General features: G+C 45.8%; 1 protein-coding gene across 2 annotated transcripts in view; it reads left to right on the forward strand.

Moving 5' to 3' along the window:
• Positions 1-15,463, forward strand: part of Manbal (mannosidase beta like) — a 28,652-nt gene extending 13,189 nt beyond the window's left edge. For both annotated transcript variants that reach the window (XM_077799883.1, XM_077799884.1), the window contains exon 3: positions 14,540-15,463. In XM_077799883.1, the coding sequence (XP_077656009.1) occupies positions 14,540-14,647 (108 nt within the window). In that variant the 3' untranslated portion in view covers positions 14,648-15,463. The remainder of the gene's footprint in view (positions 1-14,539) is intronic.
• Positions 15,464-23,286: the final 7,823 nt, after the last annotated feature.

Below are 23,286 nucleotides of genomic sequence, written 5' to 3' on the forward strand. Positions count from 1 at the left end.
TTGCCCACCACATTTCCCCTGACATTGATTTGTTGGAGAAAGGAAATCTTTGTCACCTAGGATTTCTACATCCCAGAATTTGGCCAGTTGCCTCTGTGGGGTCCTATAACATGTTTCTCTGTTCCCATATGTCCCACCCACAGGAAGTTCCATCCTGAGGCCTGAGTCCATTCAGATTAGGTTATTTATTGCGAACACCCTATGGCCAGCGCTCTGTACTTGGTGTTGCACATCAATAGGCACGTGGCATCTGGCTGCCACACATCTATTTATAGGTTCTAGCCAGTTCATTTGTTGTCACCTGATTCTTCTATTATAAAAGCTCTCATCAGTCTTTGACCAAGATGACTTTAGCATCCATTCATGATCATTGCTTTGGTCCATTATTTCCCTCTGCATTTATTAGCTAGAATTCTTTAGTGAGGACCTTTTCCTTATCACCTATGTGGATATTCTGAAATTTTTCTCATACTGAAAAGCAGTATAAATGCTTGGTCCTTTCCCTTTACAGTAGTGATTTTTAGCTCAAACATCTTCCAGTGTAGACCAATAATTTCAAATTTTCTTTTTTTTTTTTTCTTTTTTTGTGGTGCTGGGGATTGAACCTAGGGGTGCCAAACCACTGAGTTACTGCCCCAGTCCTTTTTCTTTTTTCTTTCTGGTATTGAGGATTGAACCCAGTGGGTGCTGAATTATATCCCCAGCTCTTTTATTATTATTATTATTATTATTATTATTATTTTGAGACACGGTCTCACAAAGTTGCTAAGGACCTCACTAAATTGCTGGGGCTGGCCTCATATTTGCAATCCTCCTGCCTCAGCCTTTGGAGCTGTTGGGATTACAGGCGTGCACCATGACTCCTGGACTTTTTATTTTTTATTTTGAGACAAGATCTCACTAAGTTACTGAATCTGGCCTCAAATTTGTAATCCTCTTAATCTCAAGCTGAGAATACAATGTGTCTCTGCATCCAGCTTAATAATTTTTTAAGAAAAAGAGTTGTGAATTCATATTGTTAGTTTCAATTCATATTTAAGATCATAGTTTTTTTAAATATGATCTTATACTAGTATCTTGTATTCTTTTTTTTCATTGTAGTTGGACACAATACCTTCATTTACTAATTTATTTTTTATGTGGTGCTGAGGATTGAACCCAGGGTCCTGCATGTGCAAGGTGAGCGCTCTACTGCTGAGCCACAACCCCAGCCCTTAGTATCTTGTATCTTTTAGTCTTATGCTGGAATCTCGTTTCCTGGTAACATTAACAGAATGACTTATGTGCTATATTCTGCTATATTAGGGTTCCCAAGAGCACTCCAGGCTCAGTGGTTCACTAGGAGGACTCACAACTCTGATTTACCACAGTTGAAAGGATACAAAGCAAAATCAGCCAGGGGAAAAGGTACATGCAGTGAGGACTGGAGAAAAATAGGCACAAGAGTGCTGTCCCTTGGAGTCACACGGGATGTGACAAATCATATGAAGTGTTATCTAGCAGGGGAGCTCATTATGGACTGTGCCCAGGTTCTTATTGGGGTCTGATCACATAAGCACTGTGTACCTACCCTGAATCCAAATTCCAGACTTCTAGAAAGAAGGCAGATGTTCAACATAAACCATATCATTTGCTCAAATGGCTTAATCATAGTGAGCCACTCTTATCAGTTCTGGGAATTGTGGGAACCATCCAAATTCATGTTCCTAGATGCCAGCCAAGGGTCACCCTTGCAAGGAGGACTTTCTAAGGAAAGCAGGTTTTTTTTTTTTTTTTTTTTTTTTTTAATATTAACTCTGTTTTGCATACTTACAACATACTGATTATAGTTTTAATTTTTTTTCACTACTAACAGTAAGACTGTGTTGGGGATGTGGCTCAAGTGGTAGCGCACTCTCCTGGCATGTGCAGAGCACTGGGTTCGATCCTCAATGCCACATAAAGATAAAATAAAGACACTGTGTCTACCTAAAACTAACTAACTAAATAAATAAATATTAAAAAAAACAGACTGAGAATGAAATTTAAAGTTTCTTTGTGGTTCTTTTTGGCCTTACAATAAATATGTCCCCGAGGGAGGGGGTGCTATACAATATTGTGTTTAGTAATGTTTTCTTTATATGGTGGGGGCTGGGGTATAGCTGAGTGGTAGAGCGCTTGCTTAGCTAGCACCATGTGTGAGACCCTGGGCTCTATTTGCTAGAATTACAAAAAAAAAAGGAAGAAGTCTTCTCTGTGTAGGTGTATTCTCCATAATGTCATACAGTAAGGTTAGTTTGCTTCGTTGTTTTTAATTTCGAGGGATTTTTTTCCTTTTTTATTTATTTTCTTTTAAAATTATATAAGACATTTATATATATTACCAGAAGTCAAATTATATAATAAGATTTATTCACAGAAGTTTCTTTTAATCTCATTATCCTCCACCCTATTCCCTTCTCCCCCTGTAGGGAACCAGTTTTATTACTGTGATATGTCTTTATTATTTTGATGTATTGGTTTTCTCTTAATACAAACAAATGCATATATATGTGTGTGTTGTATATATACATGTGTATTCATATTCCCTTCTTTGATTTATGAAAGATAGCCTACCCTTAAACATAGTTTTATTCCTTCCTTTTTTAATTTAACAATATATAATATATTCTGGAGACCCATTAATTTAAAAGATGGCTATATCCTGGAGATCCTGCTTATGCGGCGGGAAGGATGAAGAGGATGACAGATGCGTGGGGAGCCCTGGTGAAGGAGCAGGCGTGGGATGGAGTGGGGATTGAACCCAGTTCCTCACACATGCCAGGCAAGCACTTGACCACCCAGCCACATCCAAGCCTTTTCTGTTTTTTCTTTGAGGCAGGGTTTCTCTGAGTTGCCCAGACTAGCCTTGAACTTGAGATCCTCCTGCCTCAGCCTCCTCCTGCCTCAGTACTTGTGATTACAGGTGTGCACCATAGTGGAGATTACAGGTGTGCACCAAGGTGCTTGGCCTGAGTCTGTTATAAACAGGTGCCTGTAACGAGTCCAGGTGATTTTGTCCACTAAGCAAGTGGATTTCCACATGTATAGCAGAAGGCGGTGGCTCTGGATAGAGTGTTGACCAGCTTCAGGGAGTTGATGAGATGTCAAGGAAGCCATGAGAGGGGATGAGGTCTCCGCAGGAGAGAAAAGAGGGCCCAGGACAGAACCTGGGAGTTTCAGCATGCAGGGAACGAGCAGGGGTAAGGAGAGCCATGGGGAGGGAAAGACGCTGGTGGGGGTGGACAGGCTCACGGCCTCTGGTCGTTCTGTCTGCCTCTTACTCTGGTTTTTCTAAGGAGGTCACCATGGAGTTTTTCACCCTCAACTATATCACACTTTAAAAACAGTCCCTGTGCTCTTGGGCTCTGTCCTCACAGACTTGGCATGCTATTGGGTATTATAAATAACAAACATTTTTATTGTCACTAGCTGCTGATAAAGCCTGCTGGAGTCCCAGGGGAGGGAGGTGCTGACTGTTCTGGTTTTATAGGCAGAGATGTAGTCAGGTGTGGCCATCTGAGAGGTGGGAAGCTGCTCACCTCCTGTGACTAGTGTGACTAGGAACCCTTCAAGGTGAGTGGCAGAGGTCTGGGTCAGTCCAGCCAACTTGCAGAAAAGGGGACCCTTTCCTATTCTCTTTGAGGCAGAGAGTTGAAAAAGGGCTCAAAAATATGCCTCCATCTCCCTACCCCCACCATTGAGAGGTTAATCGGGGACAAGGCCTCATCTTTTAGAATATAAATATAGTACAGCACATCTTGGTTTTGTTTATCTTGTAGTTTAGGGAAGTGATGTTCACACAAAGGAACTGCCTTTGTAACTAAAGCTTAGTGTTTTAACTTTTTTTTTCTTGAGCTTTTCAATGGATTAGTAGCAAAAAAAAAACAGTATAATTAATCCAACTTTTTATTGCACTAAGGCAGCAAAAATGGCCCTGATTACACAGGGATTCTCCTGCCACTTTTCTTCTGTGTCCCATAAGGAAGGCTTCTCTTGCTTCCCAAACTCCTAAGTGCATGGAAAGAAGAAGCACAGAATTTTGCGTATAAACAGGATTAAGAGAGGTCAGGTGCTGGCACTGTGCTGCTTGGAGCTTGTGTCTACAGCTAACTGGAATTTGGTGTGGAGGAGAAAAGAGGAGGCTTTAACTTGGGGCCAGGAGATTTTTCAGGAGAGAGGGAACCCCTGGAAGTGAAGGCAGCTCTGAGGGATTCCTGGTAGTCCCAGGGCAGTAGGGAGGTACCTGGAAGTGGAGAATGGCAGGAGGCCGGAGAGGGGGCAGAAGTGTGGGGATTCCCCTTTTTTTTAAATGAGGTAAGTTTTTTTCCGTAGCTTTATCTTACTCATTTATTTTTATGTGGTATTGAGGATCGAACCCAGGGCCTCACATGGCTAGGCAAGCGCTCTACCACTGTACTACTGAGCCACAGCCCCAGCTCTCTCTATCCCTTTTGCTTAGGGCAAAATCATCCCTCTTGCTAGGCCTATAGAAAGAAGGTTTATTAGTAGCTTTTTGGGTCAGAAGATAATATTTTTGGCTCCAGATGATGGGAAAGCCTTTGAAAAGCAAAAGAATGTCTTTCCTGTTGTTCCAGTAAGCCGATTTTTTTGTTGTTGTTGTTGCAACTAGTTTATGACTTCAGTATTTCAGTACTTAGCAGATTATTTGAAAGCTCTTTTGGGGGTAATCAGGGAAGGAAAAAAAAGGAATACATACAAATGTTTCCCACCCCACCCCCTTCTTTTCATAGTATGAGAAAGGAACCAATCCTCAGTCTTTACGATTCTAAGCCAAATTAGGTTTCCTTATTGACACCTCATTAAACTAAGACCTGAGAAAACAAACATTTGTTTGAGTCTGATTGAGACCTGGGCCACACTTAATCTGAACTTTTCTTCTTTGAAGGCCAGATTCTGAAATACAAGATCCTTATGTTCTTTTTGGTTAGTTATTGGTTGTATGTTGACTGGTGGTGAAAAGGGTTCTGAGGCTGCTTCAAGGCTCTGGAGGAAAGAAATTGTTCATGATATTTGCCATGAGCAGGAGCCAGGGAGTGATCCTTCAGATTGCCCATCTTTGCACTGGACCATGGTTCTGTACCTGGCTGCACATGAGAACCGTCTGGGGAATTTTCAAAGGCCTAGATTGCACCCATAGAGATTCTGATCTAGATGTTCTTCAGAGTCTCAGATTAGTGTTTTCTTATGACGCCTAAGTGATTCTAATATGCAGCCACTGGTTTAGTCCTTAAATGATTTCCCTAAAGCACAAACCAATTTTAGGAGAGTACAAGATGGCCGGTTCTAGGTGTGTTAAGTTTGAAATAATGGCAAGCCATTCCCATATTGGAAAAGGGAGAGCTAGTGGGAAGTTGGGGTTTGAGACCCGGGGGCTATTTCATTCACATGGCATTGTTACTTGAAACCTAAGAGTGACTTGTGTCTCTTGGATACTCAGTACACTGAGGCAAGAGGATCACAAGTTCGAGGCCAGCCTGGGCAACTTAGGGAGACCTTGTCTCAAAATATAAAAAGAAAAGAGGCTGGGAATGTAGCTCAGTGGTAGAGTCCCCTGGGTTCAATCCCCTGTTCCCCTGCAACCCCCCAGAAAGATTAAGGAAACTCCTGAACTTAGGTCACGCCCAACCAACTTGAGGTAGTTTCCATGCACTATAGATGTACTAAGAAGATGAAAATGCTGTCCCAGAACCCAAGAGCAGGGATGCAGCAGGGCATCTGGGAGGGGGTGGGGACCTGGGACTCCATCGCTGCTGTCTGCAAGCCCTCTGCCTGCTCTCCCCAACCCTTTCTTCTTTCACTTCTCTCACGGGGCCTGCTTCTTCTGCTTGCTGTCCTGTGGTGAGATGAAACAACCATGACAGCTTCCAGGGTTTACATCTTTCAGCTGCAGCATCTCATAGAGAGGATACCTTCCTGCCTGGTCCCAGTTCCCAAATTCTCAGGGAACAAACTGTGTGGCTGACCCAGCTTGGGGCAGCTGTGGCCCTATGGAGAGTAGAAAAGGCCCATTCCCACAGGAGCTGGGACCCTGAGCAGACAAATCTGAGGTCTCCATCCCTCTCGCATCTCAGGGGACAGGGCAGTGGTCGGGAACAGGAGACTGTGGCGTTTCCCCAACCCACTGGGTGACCTAAGGAGAGCATACCAAACGCCCAGAGACAATGGAGGAAGGCTGGCCCAGTTTGACAACCCTGCTGCTCTCCTTAGAGTGGGGTTTCAATAGAACAAAGTTCTTTTTTAAGAGAGAGATTTTTTTTAATATTTATTTTTAGTTCTTGGTGGACACAACATCTTTGTTGGTATGTGGTGCTGAGGATCAAACCCGAGCCTCACGCATGCCAGGCGAGCGCGCTACCACTTGAGCCATATCCCCAGCCCTAGAACAAAGTTCTTAACGGGGAGTTCTGGATGTTCTCCTGAAGCGGGTTGTGTCCCTCGATAAGCTCTAGGAGCCTGTGAGTTTCCTGAAATAGTGGGCAAAAAGGTGAGCTTTAAAAAGCTCAGACATCTGGGGTTGGTGTTGTGGCTCAGCAGTACCTGCTTGCCTAGCATGCCTGAGGCGCTGGGTTCAATTCTCAGCATCACATACAAATAAGTGAAAATAAAAGTCTATCAACAATAACAATTTAAAAAAATATTAAAAAAAAAAAAGCTCAGGCATGTTTTCTGAGGAGACCGTCTACAGCTTTTCTCTCAGTGGCATGCAATAGTTTAAGGAGGTGGGAGCCCAATTCTAGGTGTTTGAGGAGTGGATAACAAGGAAGTAAAGGGAAGGAAGTAAAGGTGGGTAGTCTGTCTGCCTCCCTTCCCAGAGTTCTGCCCGCTCACTTCCCAGGTTGGCTCAGTTTCTACACAGAATGTTGATCCAGTCACCCCTAAGCAAGCTGTTGCCTTTTAGTTCAGCAGTTCACATAGCAGATATTAGTAATTAATTAATTATTAATGCATCTAGTAATTAATCATAAACTCCTCATAGTTTAAATGTTGACTGATACAATCTCTTCACATGGTTGTGTCACATCCCAGCCAGCTGCCAGCTCCTGGAAAGCAGATCCCTTCACCGTGCTCTGCCTTCGTGGTTGATTCCCTTTGCGTTTCTTGTGTTGACGGGGACCCTTGCCGTTGGAAGTGCAGAGACTCAGCTCCAGCAGCTTCTCTAAACAGAGATGAGATTGGCTCTCGGAAAGGGGATGTCAAGGCACAATGGACTTGGGGCTCAGGGAGGCTTCAGGGTTTTGTCTCTATCTCCTGGCTTTCCTGGGAGTGTGGCTTCCTCTTAGGTCCTTGCAGTACATTAGGAAAGATAGTTGCAGCAGCCCATCAGCATCCTTGTCACTCAGGATTTACAGGCGAGATAAGCCATTTCTCTCTTATGCTCTCTTTCTAAACCTCATGGATGGGCTCTGCTTCGCCACATGCTCTTACCTTACCCCATAGGTAGGAAGGAATGGCTTCTATCTTTAGCCAGGTCACATTTAGCTGCTCACTCCAATGTCCACAGTGATTGAGAGTCTCCAGAACCCCATGGGATGGGGAAAGGTCAGGGCCTCCATAGAAAGGGGATGCTGGACAGACAAGCACAAGAGATGCCCAGCGACATGATCTGGTAGAGAAGAACTCAGATTGGATGTGAGAGTGGTGACTTCCAATATGATGTCTTCACAGAGACTTTACTATCCGAAAGCCCTTCAGCATTTGGAACCCTAAAAATATTGACCCTTCCTTGGGTGTAGTGGGATGGAGCCTAGAATGCCAGAACCCTGTTGGAAAATTTTGCATGAGGGTCTTGATTTTAAACTCGGCCCCTGGTTGGCAGTGACGGGTGTCATAAATAAATAATGAACTTGGGTGAGCAGGTCCCCGTTCTCAACACCCTAGGATATAGGCTTATAGAACCAGTTTTGAGGTTCTGCTTTTTTTTTTTTTTTTTAAGCTTTAGAGGAGCTCACAAGTGAGGTGAGAGGCAGGATGTTTTTTATTTAATGATCTGTTCCTGCGGGACTGCTGTGTGGTGGGCAGGGTGAGGCGCCATGGTCTGGAGATGTGTACCAACTCGTGGGAGAGGTGGCTGGACACATGGGAAGCCACAGGCCAGCTAGTGGGAAGGGCTGTAGAGTCTTGCTGAACTGTGTCTGGAATGAGCTCTTGGGGCTGCTCTTTCTAATCACAGTTTCACTCGCCTGCCAAGTGCATCCTGGACTCTGTGTCTTCGTTTGTGCATTTGAGCCCACATGGGTGCCTTCCCCCACTCCGTTTCAGTTGGGCCTGTCTTCTTCCCAAGGCCAGTGTTAGCTCTATCTTTGCAAGGCCTTCTCAGCCCCTCTCCTGCCCAGGACCTCAGGCAAGAGAGGCACGGTGCCTGGGCAGGAGCTTCAGTGATGGTCAGATAGCTCTGAGTGAGTGCTGGCTCCTTCTTAGTCTAGCTGAGCCTCAGATCCTGAACCATGAAGAGAGGACCAGAGATCTTGGAGGAAAAGTGAGATAAGGTCATGATGGTGCCAAGTATAGGCTGGTGGTTTTCTTTCCCCTGACAATTTTCAAGAAAAGAATGGTTTCAGTCTGTGTAGAATGACGTTTTGTCCTGATTCGCAGGACTAAATCCATGTTGGACTATAGTGTGGAAATCATAAGATTCCATGCACCATCCCTGCTGGAAGGGATTTGATGCATTGTGGCACAGATTCGATTATTTGAACCTGATGAATAGGAGCAATTTTCTGGCCTGGGAAGTGGCTATAGTGCTACTTATTTATTGCTGGGGCATGAGTCCACAGAAGACGCCTCTGCAGACCCAGGAGCCACCTGGCAGCAGGGATTTTCTCTTCCTCTCCATAGTGTGATTGCTAAGGAAACTTCACTCTGGCTTTGGGGGAGCTACAGGGCTTCCCACCTTTAAAGGTGAAGGCCGTGGGGTACAGGGTCTGCTATCTGCCTGGCTTGTGCCAGCAGCATTTTCTGGGAGAAATTAAAAGCCAGCCATTCATTTAGTTATTCCTGCCAGCTGAGAAGTGGTGCTATAGGCTCTGTGTGGCTGGGATCCAAGGACCCAAGTCATGTGTGTAATAGCCACCTTTGCTTCCCCACAGTGTGCAGGGGATGGTGGCTGTGCCACATTGGGCCATTTACCCAGTTTCAGTGGGCCTCAGTTCGTTGCATGTAAATGTGACTCTCAGTGACTGGTCATCAGGTTGATCGAGAGGCTCAGTGAACTGACACCTATGAGACACCTGCTGGCGTACTTCCACCCAGTGTGTGTGCCACCACCCGTGAGGGCTGGCACAGTACCTGCATATGCTAGATGCAAATAGACGGTGATTAATGCTGAGCACCTATGCAGTGGATGAGGGCAAAAGTGTCTGGGAGCTACTGGTTGGCCAGGCACCCAGAGTGACCAAATGTGTGGCCCAACAGGGCGTGCCTAGAGTCAAGGCTGAGGCTGAAGCAGAATGACCTTGAAGGCCAGGCTGAGACTTTTTTTTTTTTTTTTAATATATCTCATATAAAGAGGGAGCAAGCAATGTTTTAAAAGCAGAAAGCAGACATGATCTGGATTGTTGTAATTGTTTTCGGAAAACAGACTCTGAAAGTAATGTGGAGGCTGATGAGCATGGAGAGATTTGAGAGAAGGGAGGAAGAACTGTGGATGGCTGATAGAATGAGAGGTGGGCAGGAGACCATGAGATCTTAACTGGGCAGTAGAGTCCATCTGGGGGAACCAGTATATGCTAAAGCCCCTTGAAAAGTGGAATGAACAGATTCCACCTTCTGGGTCCCCTTCTTCCTCCGGGAGAAGTCTTTTCTGCTGTCCTTTAATAAATTTCTCATCTCTACTCTGAAAAAAAAAAAAAAAAAGAAAAGAAAAAAGAAAAGTGGAATGAAGGGGTTGGATTGTGGCTCAGCGGTAGAGCACTTGCCTAGCACGTGTGAGGCCCTGGGTTCAATCCTCAGCACCACATAAAAATAAAATAAAGATATTGTGTCCAACTACAACTAAAAAATAAATATTAAAAAAGAGTGATGTTAAAAAAAAAAGTGTAATGAATAGGATTGGGGGCAGATTGGGTGGGGGGCACAGGGGAGCATGAGAACTTAGAAATATTTGGATAATGGTGTGGTTTCTTGCTTGGGTGACTGGGTGAGCAATGATGCCAGAACCTGAGAGGAGAAGAGAGGAGGAGGGCTAGAAGGAGGAGGAGACAGATCATGCATTCAGATGACTCGGGGACTGTCATGTGTATGCACGCCCACAGAGACCTGCTTTCAGCTGTGAAAAATAAAGCATGACTCTGAGCCTGATCCCACTCTCCTGACTCCTGTAGGAACTCTTGTCACAAACAAGGGAACTCTGAGTGACCCTTCAACAGACAGAATCTAGACCAGGCCATTCTTGTCATTCCAGAGTCACCTTGTGGTTCCAGGGCTGCCAAATAGAGAAAATAGATTTCATAGTTAGCCAGATCCCAGGTTCCCAAGAAACCCTGGAATTCCCCAGGCTGTACTGTATGAGCATAAGAAATTAGGTTCAAGTCCTGGCCTTGCTCACCGGTCGAAACCTTACACATGTCACATGACCTCTCCGTGTCTGTTATTTCATTTATAAAATAGATTCATTTTAGGACTTTATGAAGCTAAAATGTGTCCAGACCACATAACATGGCCTAGCATAATGTGAATGATAACTACTAGCCACTGCTGTGGTGGTTGTGTTGTTTTATTGGTGGGCAATGCCTTGCCTTGCTGTAAGGTATGTAGATTGGACTTTAAGACTGCATTGTGTCCTCTGTGCTCATAGAAAAAGTGAGGTCTGGTCTTAAATGTTGTAGTTTCAGAGTGATAGACAAGAGTGACGTTCCCATGGTCCTGGGAAACCTTGTCTATTTTATTTCATTCACTCATCCAGCAACAGCTAAAGCTGTCCCGAAGAGCTCAGAGGCTAATAGAGAACGGCATGAAAACATGTAACTGTGGTAAAATGATAGTGGCATTATAAGGTTCCTAAGTACCTGAGTGCCTATAACCCCAGCTACTTGGAGGCTGAGGTTCGAGACCAGCCTCAGCAGCTTAGACCCTGTCTCATAAAGTATAAAAGTTTGGGGTATAGTTCAGTGATAGAGTGTCCCTGGGTTCAACCCCCCAGTACCAAAAAAAAGAAAAAAAGGTTCCTAGGTACCTGGGGTAGGGGTGGAGGAGGGGATGCTTCAGCTGGAGGAGAGTTTTCCTTGGGTAGGGCCAAACCGGTGGGGTTTACTGAGTGACCAAGGAAGAAAGAGTGCTTCTTTTGATCAAGATCATCAGGGAAAGCCCTGGGACCTGACCAGAATGGGGAGTGGAGAAGGGCCCAGATGAGTCTGGAAAGGTGACCTTAGATGCCGTCTCAGGTGTGGGACATGAGGTTGTGGATGATAGAGAGTCGCTAGGAGATACAAGATGGCGGGAGCTTTGGGAGATCTGTGCTTTAGGAGAGTTCCCTTGGCAGGTCAAGGAATGGGATAGACACAATAGGCAGATTGATTAACAATGGGCAGAACTGGGTAGGGATTTGGATGCCAAAGACAATGGTAGAGTCAAGAGAAAGAGGTTAAATCAATAGGCCTTGTGACCCATTGGACAGTCAGGAACAGGTCAAGGGTGGGGTCCCTGGGACTTCGGTTGCCCTATCTACTGGAAGAGGGTGGACTGCTGGAGAAGAGGGTGCTAAGGTTAGTACAGTTGAGTTGGAGGAACATGGAAGATCCCAGTCCCTGTTGTTTGACAGACAGCTGGGTCAGGGGAAAGGTCTGGGAGATGCCAGTAGAGGTAAGGTACCCAAGAAGAGGGTCTATGGCATGAGGAAGCACTGGGGGAGGCAACTGAGTGTCAGTCTTTGGATTCAGAACTGAACCCCACTGGATGAAACCCAAAGAGCCATCCAGCTTTGAGCTCAGATTTTGGGGCTCCATCCTGGAGGTCTGGGCCTCAGCAAGTTGCCTGTGTGTAGAGTACTCATCCATCCGGGGTGCTCAGGGACTGACTGCTGTCTGCTGGCTGCAGAGGGACTGCCCTGGGCATGGTTCCAGCTCCCAGGGCCCCCAGGTGCATTGTGCTCTCTTGGGTTGCTTTAAACACAAGCCTTGGGCTGAGGTTGTGGCTCAGTGGTAGAGTGTTCGCCTAGCATGCATAAGGCACTGGGTTCGATCCTCAGCGCCACATAAAAACAAAACAATGTGTCCACTAAAACTAAAGACACATAAATAAACAAATATTAAAAAAAAAAAAAAAAAAACAACCACGAGCCTTCCCTCTGGGCACGGGGGCTCTCAGAGCAGCAGTTGTCAGACTGGCTTTCCTGAGGTTTAGTTGGTTTTTCTATTGGGCTAATCTTTTTTATTTTTTATTTTTGGCCAAGTTACATAAACAGTATCAACATGGGGTACCTTTGACATCAGATATCATTTTGAGTTTTGGTGGGAGGAGGCCTAGCAGGCCAGGAGAGGGGAAGCCCTCCTGCTATCTTGGGAAGATGAGGTCTTGGGTGCCTAGACCTGGAGGGCTCTCATATCTGGTGTCTTGTCTGGCTGGCTGGAGAGGACCATGGCTGATAAGGGAGTAGATAGGCGTCTGGGCTAGACCTTTGTCAGGGACCACCCCCAGCTGTGGCCCCTCCTTTGGACAGGGCTGGGCCCCAGGGGACCTGAGTGAGTCGGGAAGGTCAGAGAGCAAAGCAAGCCGAATGCTGGGGGTTGGCAAATGAAACACAGAGTGAGATTTTTGTCTTTGAGAAGAAGCACACACTACTTCCTAGTAGTCTTGGTCTGCTTTCATTTTTCTATTTTAAATAAGGATCATGGGAGTTGGTCTGGGGGCGTGCACCAATAATCGCAGTGACTTAGGAGGTGACTGAGGCAGGCGAGTTTCAAGTTCAGGGCTGGCCTGGGCAATTTAGCAAGACTATGTCTCAAAAAAAAAAAAAAAAAGTGGATAAAGATTAGGAGTACTACAAAACACTAAAACATTTCCTTCTCATGGGCTGGAGGCAGCGGGGTGGTGGGGTGTGTACACCTGAGTTAAGGGGTAGCCTCTCATGAGCCATTGCCACCACAGGGGACTTCAGGGCCAGGATGGCCACTATGTCAAGGGTTTTGTTTTGTTTTGTTAATTTTTCTTTTAGTTTTTGATGGACCTTTATTTTACTCATATTATGTATATGTGGTATTGAGAACTGAACCCAGTGCCTCACACATGTAAGGCGAGTGTGCTCTACCACTGAGCCACAACCCCAGCCCTATGTCAAGTTTTTAAGAGAATCTGGGAGTTGGGCCCAATGTTGCACTGTAATCCCAGAAACTCAGGAGACTGAGGCAGGAGGATGACAAGTTCAAGGCTAGCCTGGACAATTTAAGCAAGAGTCTGTCTGAAAAATTAAAAAATAAAAAGAGCTGGTAGAGCTTAATTAAAAAATTTAAAAAGCTCAGTGATAGAGCACCCATGTTCAACCCTCATACCAAAAAAAAAAAAACCACACACACACACACAGAGACCCCCCACCAAAAAAAAAAAAAAAGAGAGAGAGGGAAACTGGGAGTCCTGACTTAATGAGAAGTCTCTCAATTGGCTTGAATTTTTAAAAATAAACACTGTAGGCCAAGTGAAGTTTTCCTGTGAGTCGGACAAAGCCTGTGAGCTATAGTTAGTGTTCCCAAGTTAGTCTAGCTTTCTAATGTCCTTTCTGGCCACACCACACTGTGCATTATCACCCAGCAGAGGAGAGGAACACTAGATAGAAACAAGCTAAATCGGTTCCAGATTTTCTCTGTCATAAGCCTGAGTGGCCTAGGGCAGACCTGTCTCTTCCTGGTGCCCACCTTTATCAGCACAGTGAAGGCCAAGTTGGCCTCTGTGGTTTTGAACCCTTTTTTATTTTTCTTTTCAACAACAGAAGCTTTGTTTTAACTAAATCTTATCACAATGTATGAAATAGATAAAACAGAGCTGTCCCAGTGGCAGGGAGGCTGCAATCAGGCCTGAGGCTGCCTCCGGCCTCCCCCACAGCAGCACCTCACCTCTGCCAGACACCGCAAAACAGTGTGGTGACTGCCCACCAGCTGGTTGCTCTCTCCCCACAGCCCTGACATTCTATGGTTTGCATGGGAGGAAAAGAACAACAGCCAGAAGGAGAGCTAGCCACAGTCTGCTGCGCAGCAGCCCCTCACGCACAGGTTGACCTGCCAGCAGCGGGTGCAGCCATCAATTTCTGGGTGCTTTCTGTGCAGGTTTGCCTGCTCATGGCAGTCAACCAGGGAGTGCATCATGATTTCCCTGTCACGGGGTAAACCCTGACCAGGAAAAGGAGGTGAACTCTGCCCACAACGTCACTCAACTGGGAGGTGAAGGCGCCAGATGCTACCTGTGGGACCCGAAGGATGGTTTCCATCCCTGGTGTCCCTGGCATGCTTTACTTTGCAAAATCCCTTTGGTCAGACTTGATTCCTCTAATCAGGACTCCTTTATCACCATGCAGGAGGCAGAACCATCTGAGCCCCGAGGTGCAGAGGTGACAAAAAAGCCCAAGGCTGCTGTTCCTTCTGCCAACAAGAGGCCCAAGAAGGAGACCAAGAAGAAGCGGTAGAAGTGGAGGAGCCAGGCGGGCCTTGGGGAGCCCACCCGGGAGTCAACATCTGTTTCCATTCTGCATCCCAGGATCAGGTCTGAGGTGACTGTCATGCCCTCTGACCATAGAGAGCTGGACAGTCATGGCATCCCCAAGCTCCAGCTGGACAGACCACTACTTCCTCTTCCTGCTGCCTCAGTGGTGGTTTAGAGTCAGGGTACTGAAAGGCCTGCAAGCACGCCCTGCGCTGAGAGGGTTTCTCAGGAGCCAGGTGAGCCCACAGTTACGTCTTCATATGTGATCATCAGATCCAGATAGTTTCCCCCGCTGTGGATTCACATTGGGTTTGGAGTCGTCGTCTCAAGCAGACAGGCACACCCTCTGCCGTTGCTGTGAACTGCAGGTCTCCATGGCTCGCTCAGCATCTTTGTTTCTGCTATGTGAATGGAGCCAGGCCTCACCTGTGAGCTTGGGTCAGGACACCGTGGCCATGCAATGATAGTCTCTCATTGGCTGCAACAACCAGGTCCCAAAGATGCCTGGTGCAAGAGTCCCAGAAGGCCTGAGCCAGAGGAACACCTGAGTTCTCCTCTAGCATGTGGAAGGGAATTGATTAAATGAGTTTATATTTCTTGAGCATAAACATTCTGAGCTCCTGAAATAGCAGGCTTGTCAATGTCACACCAACCTGTTTTCAACCCTTCCGGACACATTCAAGGTGTGCCTTTGACTTCTACCTGTACCTCCCCCTCCCTGTCAGTTCTTTTATCCCCTGACCATTAAGGAAACGTTATTTGGGGAAGTAAAGGTCAATAAATGGTTCCATATGCTGAACCTGCCTGTGTGTTGTCTGTTGTTGAGGGAAAGGGAACACATGGGTCCCTGTTTTGGGAGTGAGGGAATGAGTGGACCCCCAGAGGAATGGGACAGTGTGGGGTGAAGATGGCTGGACAGTGGGTAGCTCTGATCAGTGTGGCTCTGCAGGCCTAGACATTCTGGAACAAGTTTTCAGGAAGGGTCCCGCCAACAGCTTCGTGTGGCCCTTAGTCATTGGAAACACTTGTGAATGTCTCTGGGTGTGAGTTTCCACTCACTCCCTATGTGCCTTTGCCTGAGGAAGGCACTGCTTGTCCTCTAAGCCTTAAGCAAGATCAAGTGCAGTACACTCAATGGCTTTGGGCCGGTCTAATCTCTGGTAAATAAAACAGCAGGCTCTTTATCATGTGCCAAATGCTTTCCCAAATGTTGTCAAGACTATGGGGAACTCAGAGGACAAGCATCTGTCATCTTTGTAGAGACAGGAGCCTGAAGTCTGGGCTACCTGAGAATGCCAGAGCTTGGGCTATGACCCAAGTCCAAGGCCCTTTCATGGTGGTTAACAAATACTTAGCAATTGTTGATAGCTACCAGTGCTGCAAGGGCCCTGCTGTGCAGAGGCTGGCAAGGTCTCCTAGCATTGCAGGGTTCAGAAGAACAAGTCCAGGGACTGGTTCTGCATGACACAGGGCTGGTCTTGGCCAGACACTAGGCACAGAGTGAGGCTGCCCACAAGGAGCCTTCCCAGGAAACCCAGGCACACCTGGCCTAGTGGAGACAGGCACGTGAGCAGGCTTGGTGTGGGGAGTTCTCCAGCAAGGGCGGGCAGCAGATGCTGTGGGAGCTGCAGGGCATCATCTCAGACCTGGGGTCAGTCCAGCTACCTGGCAGAGCAAAAGTACCTAGCTGAGTCTTCAAAGACTCCTGGGAGTTGAGACCAGAGGGAAATTATGCCCAAAGAGTTGAGGGCCAGGCCTCCAGAACAGGAGCTTGTGTAGGAGAGACAGCTTCTAGCTCCCAGGAGGGCACAACTCTTCACATTGTCTCCTTAAATGCTGTGCCAGCCAGCCTGTGGAAAGCAAGAGTGGTCTTCCTCTCCACCAGCCCTCATGCCACTTGTACAGTGGGCCCTCTGCAGCATTGCACTCTCTTGGCTTCCAGTACCTCTCCTCTCCTGGGTTTCTTCCTTCATCCTGGTTCCTCTTCATCAGAGCAGCCCAGGCCTCAGTTACTTGTGTGTGGTACTGGGAATTGAACCTGGGAGGATTTTCCCTCTGAGCTCCCAGCCCTTGTTTTTTAATTTTATTTTGACATAGGGTCTTGGTCTTGCTAAGTTATCCAGGCTGGCCTCAAACTTCAAATCCTCCTGTCTCAACCTCCTGAGTAGATAGGACAGTTGTATGCCACCATGCCAGACTAAAACTATGTATTTTAAGGTATGCAACTCAATTTGAAATATGTATATGTTGTGAAATAATCACCACAATCAAACTAATTAAAATATACTTTACCAGATGGGCTCAGTGGCACACCACCTGAAAGCTTGGCTATTCAGGAGCCCGAGGAAGGAGGATCACAATTTCAAGGCCAGCTCGGGCAAGTTAGGGAGACCCTGTCTCAAAGAGAAAATACTGGGGATGTAGCTCAGTGGGAGAGTGCTTGCCCAGTATGTGCAGTATGTGCAAGGCCCTTGGTTCAATCCCTATACTGCAAAAAAGAGAAAAAAAAAATCCATCACCTCACATAGTTACCATTGTATGTGTGTAGGTAGAACACTGAGGCTCTATCTTCTTAGAAAATTTCAAGTATTCAGTATAATATGTTAACCTATGATCACCATGATTTTATATATATATTTTTTTAATAAGGTTTTGTTTTCCCAAATGTATATTGGTTGGACCTATTCCTGCATCTTCACCAATTTCTGATGTTAATTACTTGAGTTCCATGCTTTAAAACCAGTTTGAGAAGTCCTTTATGAGGAGCTTTCAGAAGTTTGCCCTGGCCAGGGAACTTTGAATCTTCACCCTCTCAGAGACCATAGCTGGGGTTATAAGCTTACACCTGGGAACGTCCTTACAGAGTTTGTCATAAGTAGCTTTGTCAAACAAAATTAGATTGTTGAACTTGTTGCAAACTTTGCCTTTGAACCACTTCTTTGGTTTTGCCCCCAATCGGTTCACTGGGTCCTCGTCTTTCTTGGCTGACTTCTTTTTGTCCTTGGGTGGCATTGTGAAGCTCAGCTAAGATCACTATGCTCTATATTTAGACCTATAAAATTTATTAATCCTCCATAACTGAAACTTTGTACCCTTTGACCAACATCTTCCCTTCCTGCAGCCCCTGGCAACCACCATCTCTGATTGTATGAGTTTAACTAGTTTAGATTCCACATAGAAGTGAAATCATACAGTGTTTCTGTGTCTAGCTTATTTCTCTTAGCACGAGGTCCTCAAGATCCATTTATGTTGTCACAAATGTCAAGACTTCCTTCTTTTAAAAGGTTGAGTCCTCGTGCGGTGTTTGCATGTACTGTGTTTTTTATCCATTCCTCGGGTGATGGACATTTGAATTGTGTCTGTTTCTTCTCTATTGTAAATCATGCAGTGAACATAGATGTGTAAGTGTCTCTTCAAGGCACAAATTTCCTTTTCTTTGGATAAATACCCTGAAGTGGGATTGCAGGCTCACATGGTAGTTCTATTTTTTACTTTCCGAGGAGCTGTTTTACTGTTTTTCATAATAATTGTACCAGTGTACATTCCCACCATCAAACACCAGGGTCCTAATTTCTCCACATCTTCACCAACAATTACCTTTGGCTTTTTCCCAGTAACAGTCATTCTAAGTAAGCAGTGTGAGCTGATGTCTTGTTTTTTTTTTTTTTGAAGGGGGTGGGGAGGTACTAAGGATTGAACTCAGGGGCACTCCAACACTGAGCCACATCCCCAGCCCTATTTTGTATTTTAATAGAGACAAGGTCTTACTGAGTTGCTTAGTGCCTCACATTTGCTGAGACTGGCTTTGAACTCATAATCCTCCTGCCCCAGCCTCCTGAGCTGCTGGGATTACAGGCTTGTGCCACCATGCCTAGCTCTATGTCCTAGTTTTGATTGACATTTCTCTGATGATTAATAATGTTAATCATTATTTTCATATAACCTATTGGCCATTTGTATATCTTCATTGGATATACAAGCCTTCCAAGTCCCTGGGGTCATAGGTGTGCACCACTATGCCTGGCTCAGAATGTTTTAGTTTGATATTCTCCTTTTTAATTTTTATCTTTGCTGCCAGTATTTTTAGTGTCATATCCAAAAAACTGTTGCTGAAGCCAATGTCAAGAGGCTTTTTTTTTTTTTTAAAGTACCTTAACTACTGACCCACATCCAGCCCCTTTTTATGTTTTATTTTGAGACATGGTCTCCCTAAGTTGCTTAGGACCTCACTAAGTGATTGAGGCTCTTGCCTCAGCCTCCTAGAGCCGCTGGAATTACACAGCTGGTGTGCCACAGCATCCAGCTGGTATCTTCTTCTTTTAATGTTTTCCCTTGGTTTCTAGTGAAGTTGAACATTCTTGTTTTCATTGTCCATTTAGGTTTCTTATAAATCATCAGCAACTTAGCAAGACCCTGTCTCAAAATAAAAACTGAAAACAGGTGGGGATATAGTTCAATGGTAGGGTGCCCTTGGGTTCAGTCCCCAGCACTGAAAAAAAAAATGGTGGGGCCTAGTAAGGGGTCCTCGGGCCTTTAGGCGTGGCCCTCATTAGAGAAAACTGGTCTCTTGAGTGAGTTCTCATGAGAGCTAATTGTTGCAAAAAGCCTGAGCCTGCTGGGCATGGTGGCTCATGTTGGTAGTACCAGTGACCTGGAAGGCTGAAGCAGGAAGATTGCAAATTCAAGGCCGGCCTGGGCAATTTTAGTGAGACCCTGTCTCAAAATAAAAAGGGCACAGTGGTAAAGTACCTCTGGGTTTAATCCCCAGTACTGAAAATAAATAAAAATCCGAGCCTGGCCCCTGAGTCCCCTCTGGCTTCCTGTCTGTGATGTGATTGTGACCCCAGGATTCCCATATATATTCCCACCATGGTGCCACTAACCCTCACCAGAGGCCAAATCAATGGGGTCACCCAGTCTTGGACTTACAGCCTTGACCTGCTGATTAAGTAGAAACCGCTTTTCAAAAAAAGTAGCCTATGTAATCTTGAAGCCAGCCTCCCCAATTTAGGAAGACACTGTCTCAAAATAAAAAATAAAAAAAAAAAGTACTGGGGCTGTGGGGCTGTAGTTCAGTGGTAAAGTGCCCTTGGATTTGATTAGTGACTAAATATTGCATGGATGCACAGGCACTTTACATCCATGTTTTTTGGGGGGTGGGGCAGTACTAGGTATTTAACCTAGGATTGCTCTATCACTGAGCTACATCCCCATTTTATTGTATTTTATTTTTTAAGTGTTTTTTTAGTTGTAGATGGACACAATACCTTTATTTTGTTTATTTAGTTTGTTTATTTGGTGCTGGCGATTGAACCCAGGGCCTCACGCATGCTAGGCAAGTGCTCTCTCTACCACTGAGCCACAACTCCAACCCCCTCATTTTATTGTTCATTTGTAGACAGGGCCTCATTTAATTACTGAGACTGACCTCAAACTTGAAATTCTCTTTTCTCAGCCTCCTGAGTCCCTGCGATTTCAGATATTCATTACTATGCCCAGCTACATACATGACTTTAGTCCTCACAGTGTCCCTATGGGGTTGGTAACATTATCACCATGAAGATTCCTGGGATTAAACTGGACTGCCAGACTGCAGTGTCCACTCCGTTTCTTCCATTTTTGCCCTTGAATTCTCAAGGGGGATTCTGTTGGGTGAAGAAAAAATCAGGCCTAGGTGTAGAGGTACCTGAAGGGCTAAATTACTAATGGTAAAGTTAGGCTCATCGATGAGGAAGAGACTCTTAGGTGGAGATTTTTGTTTGTTTGTTTTAGAACCTGGCATTGAATTCAGGGGGCTCAACCACTGAGCCACACCCCCAGCCCTATTTTGTATTTTATTTAGAGACAGGGTCTCACTGAGTTGCTTAGCACCTCACTTTTGCAGAGGCTGGATTTGAACTTGTGATCCTCCTGTCTCAGCCTCCCGAGCTACTAGGATCACAGGCGTGCGCCACAATGCCCGGCTTGGAGTTTTGTTTTTATCTCTTTACTGAGGGGACATTCACATACTCTTGTGGTTTGGGTCAGAAATGTCCTCCCAAAACTCACGTGCTGAAGGCCTGATCCCCAGTGTAGCAGTGTTCACAGATGGGGCCTTCAGGGGTGACTGGATCATCATCAGTGGGTGAGTCTGTAACTTAATGGGTCACTGGGAGGTGGGCCTCCTTGGAGGAAGCAGGTTATTGGGAGCCTGCCTTTGAAGAGTGCATTTTGTCTCTGGCCCCTCCCCCGCTTCCTGGCTACCAGGAAGTGAGCAGCTTTGCCTCATCTTGCGCTCCCTGCCATGGGTTCTGCCTCACCACAGGCCCAAAAGCAATGAAATCAAGTGACCAGGGACTAAAATCTCTGAAACCATGGGCCAAAATACTCACTTCCTTCTTACATTGATTTTCTCCTGTGTTTACCCAGTTTCCAGTCCCTGGAAAACACCAATCTGCTCTTATTCTGGATACTTTATATCAACGGGATACAACATGTGATCTTTTGTGACTGGCTTCTTTCATTCAGCATAATGTGTCCAAAGTTCATCCACACTGTAATGTGCCTTAGGATTTCATCCCTTTTCTTCTTTCCCCCTGTGTTCTGGGGATTGAACCCAGGGCTTCAGGCACGCTAGGCAAGCTCTCCACCACTGTGCTACCCCTCAGCCCACTTCATTTCTTCTCTGAGCTGCATACTGTTCGTGTGTGTGTGTGTGTGTGTGTGTGTGTGTGTGTGTGTGTATGTGTGTATGAATGATGGAGTTTTCTAGAATGTAACTAGGTAAGTTTGGAGCCAGACAGCCCCACTTTAGATCTAGAGGCCATGGAGACAGAGCTGTCACCAGGTGAGTTCCAGTTTGCATCTTTGATTTTCTGTCCGTCAGTTGAGATCATATAACAACCTTAAAGGGCTGTCGTAAAAATTGGACCTACTGCATCTATGAGGTGCCAGGAGCATAGTGGGTAATTAATTTATAAGTGGTGGCAGTGCTATTGATTATTCCATCGGGGGCAGATGTATCATGAAACACACCTTCTCGTTGACTGTGATCCTGACTTCCATGGAAGACATGCATGTCCTAAGAGCCCTGCCCTGACCAGTCCTGTGAACCAAGGTTACCAGAGAAGCCTGATCCCCAGTGTAGCAGCGTTTACGGATGGGGCCTTCAGGGGTGACTGGATCATCATCAGTGAGTGAATCTGTAACTTCTGAGCTGAGCTTATGCTTGATTTGTGTGTGTGTGTGTGTGTGTGTGTGTGTGGTGCTGGGGATTGGACCCAGGGCCTTGTACATGCGAGGCAAGCACTCTACCAACTGAGCTCTGTCTCCAGCCCCTCATGCTCATTCTTGATATTATCATAGATGTTGCCATCAGAATTTCCCTTCCTCATTTATTCACCCATCCACATCTTGAGGTTGAAAGCAGCATGGCCTTGAAGGGAAAGGAGCTACCTTTAGAACAAACCAAAATTGGCACATGACAGGAGCTCACTATTGCTCATCAGGGAAATGCAAACGAAAACCACAGTGCAATGCCACCAAGCGCCCCCAGAATGCCTAGAATCGAAAGACCAACCGCACCCTGTGTGGGAGAGGATGTGGGATGACCAGCTCCCACACCCTGCTGATGGGGGTGTGAGACAGCACGGCCACTGAGAAACCACAGGGAGCTTCCTGAGCAAGCACAGTGTTGCCACACACCTGAGATGGCCATGGCCAGGGAGTTGGAGGCAGGAGGATCCCAGTTCAAGGCCAGCCTCAGCTACTTAGGGAGGCCCTGGCAAGGCTGACTCAGGGAACACCCTGTGTTCAATCCCCGTGGGGTGGGGGGCAGGGGAGAAAAGAAAAAGTCCCACATGCCTCTCTCCCTGTGTCTCAGCATTCCCCTCCTAGGTAATGCCCAAGACCCAGGAAAATTGAAAATAATTGTCCACAAGAGTCTTGTACTAACTTTTAGCTAGAACTTTCAGAACAGTTTTATTCATAATAGTAAAAAATGAGAATTAGCTAGGCCCAGTGGTGCACCCTTGTAACCCTAGCAGTTTGGGAGACTGAGGCAGGAGGATCACGAGTTCAAAGCCAGCCTCAGCAACAGTGAGACCCTGTTTCTACATAAAATACAAAAGAGGGCTGGGAATGTGGCTCAGTGGTCTAGTGCCCCAATTTCAATCCCTGGACCCCCCCCCCCAAAAAAAAAAAAACCAACGAGAAATAGTCCAGATGCTCGTCAACAATAGAGTGGGTAAAATGTAGTATATTTAAACAACGAAATACTCTACACCGTAAAGACATGATCTACTGATACAATAATCTGAATAAATAACAAAACAGTTATAGTGGGCTGGGGTTGTAGCTCAGTGGCAGAGCACTTGCCTAGCACGTGTGAGGCCCTGGGTTCTATTCTCAGCACCACATAAAAATAAATAAAATAAAGATATTGTGTCCAACTAAGAAATATTTTAAAAAACTCTTATGGTGAGTGGAATAAGTCCAACATACATGAATATAATATATACTCTTTGTTTCTATCCAAGTGGAATCTGAAATAGAGGAAACCATCCTGTGGTAACAGAAGCAGATCCTATGAGTATTGGAGATTGATTAGAAAGGAACATGAGAAAACTTTATCTAGAGTTATTG

The sequence above is a fragment of the Urocitellus parryii genome, chromosome 6 (genome assembly GCF_045843805.1).
Source record: "Urocitellus parryii isolate mUroPar1 chromosome 6, mUroPar1.hap1, whole genome shotgun sequence".
Taxonomy (NCBI): domain Eukaryota; kingdom Metazoa; phylum Chordata; class Mammalia; order Rodentia; family Sciuridae; genus Urocitellus; species Urocitellus parryii.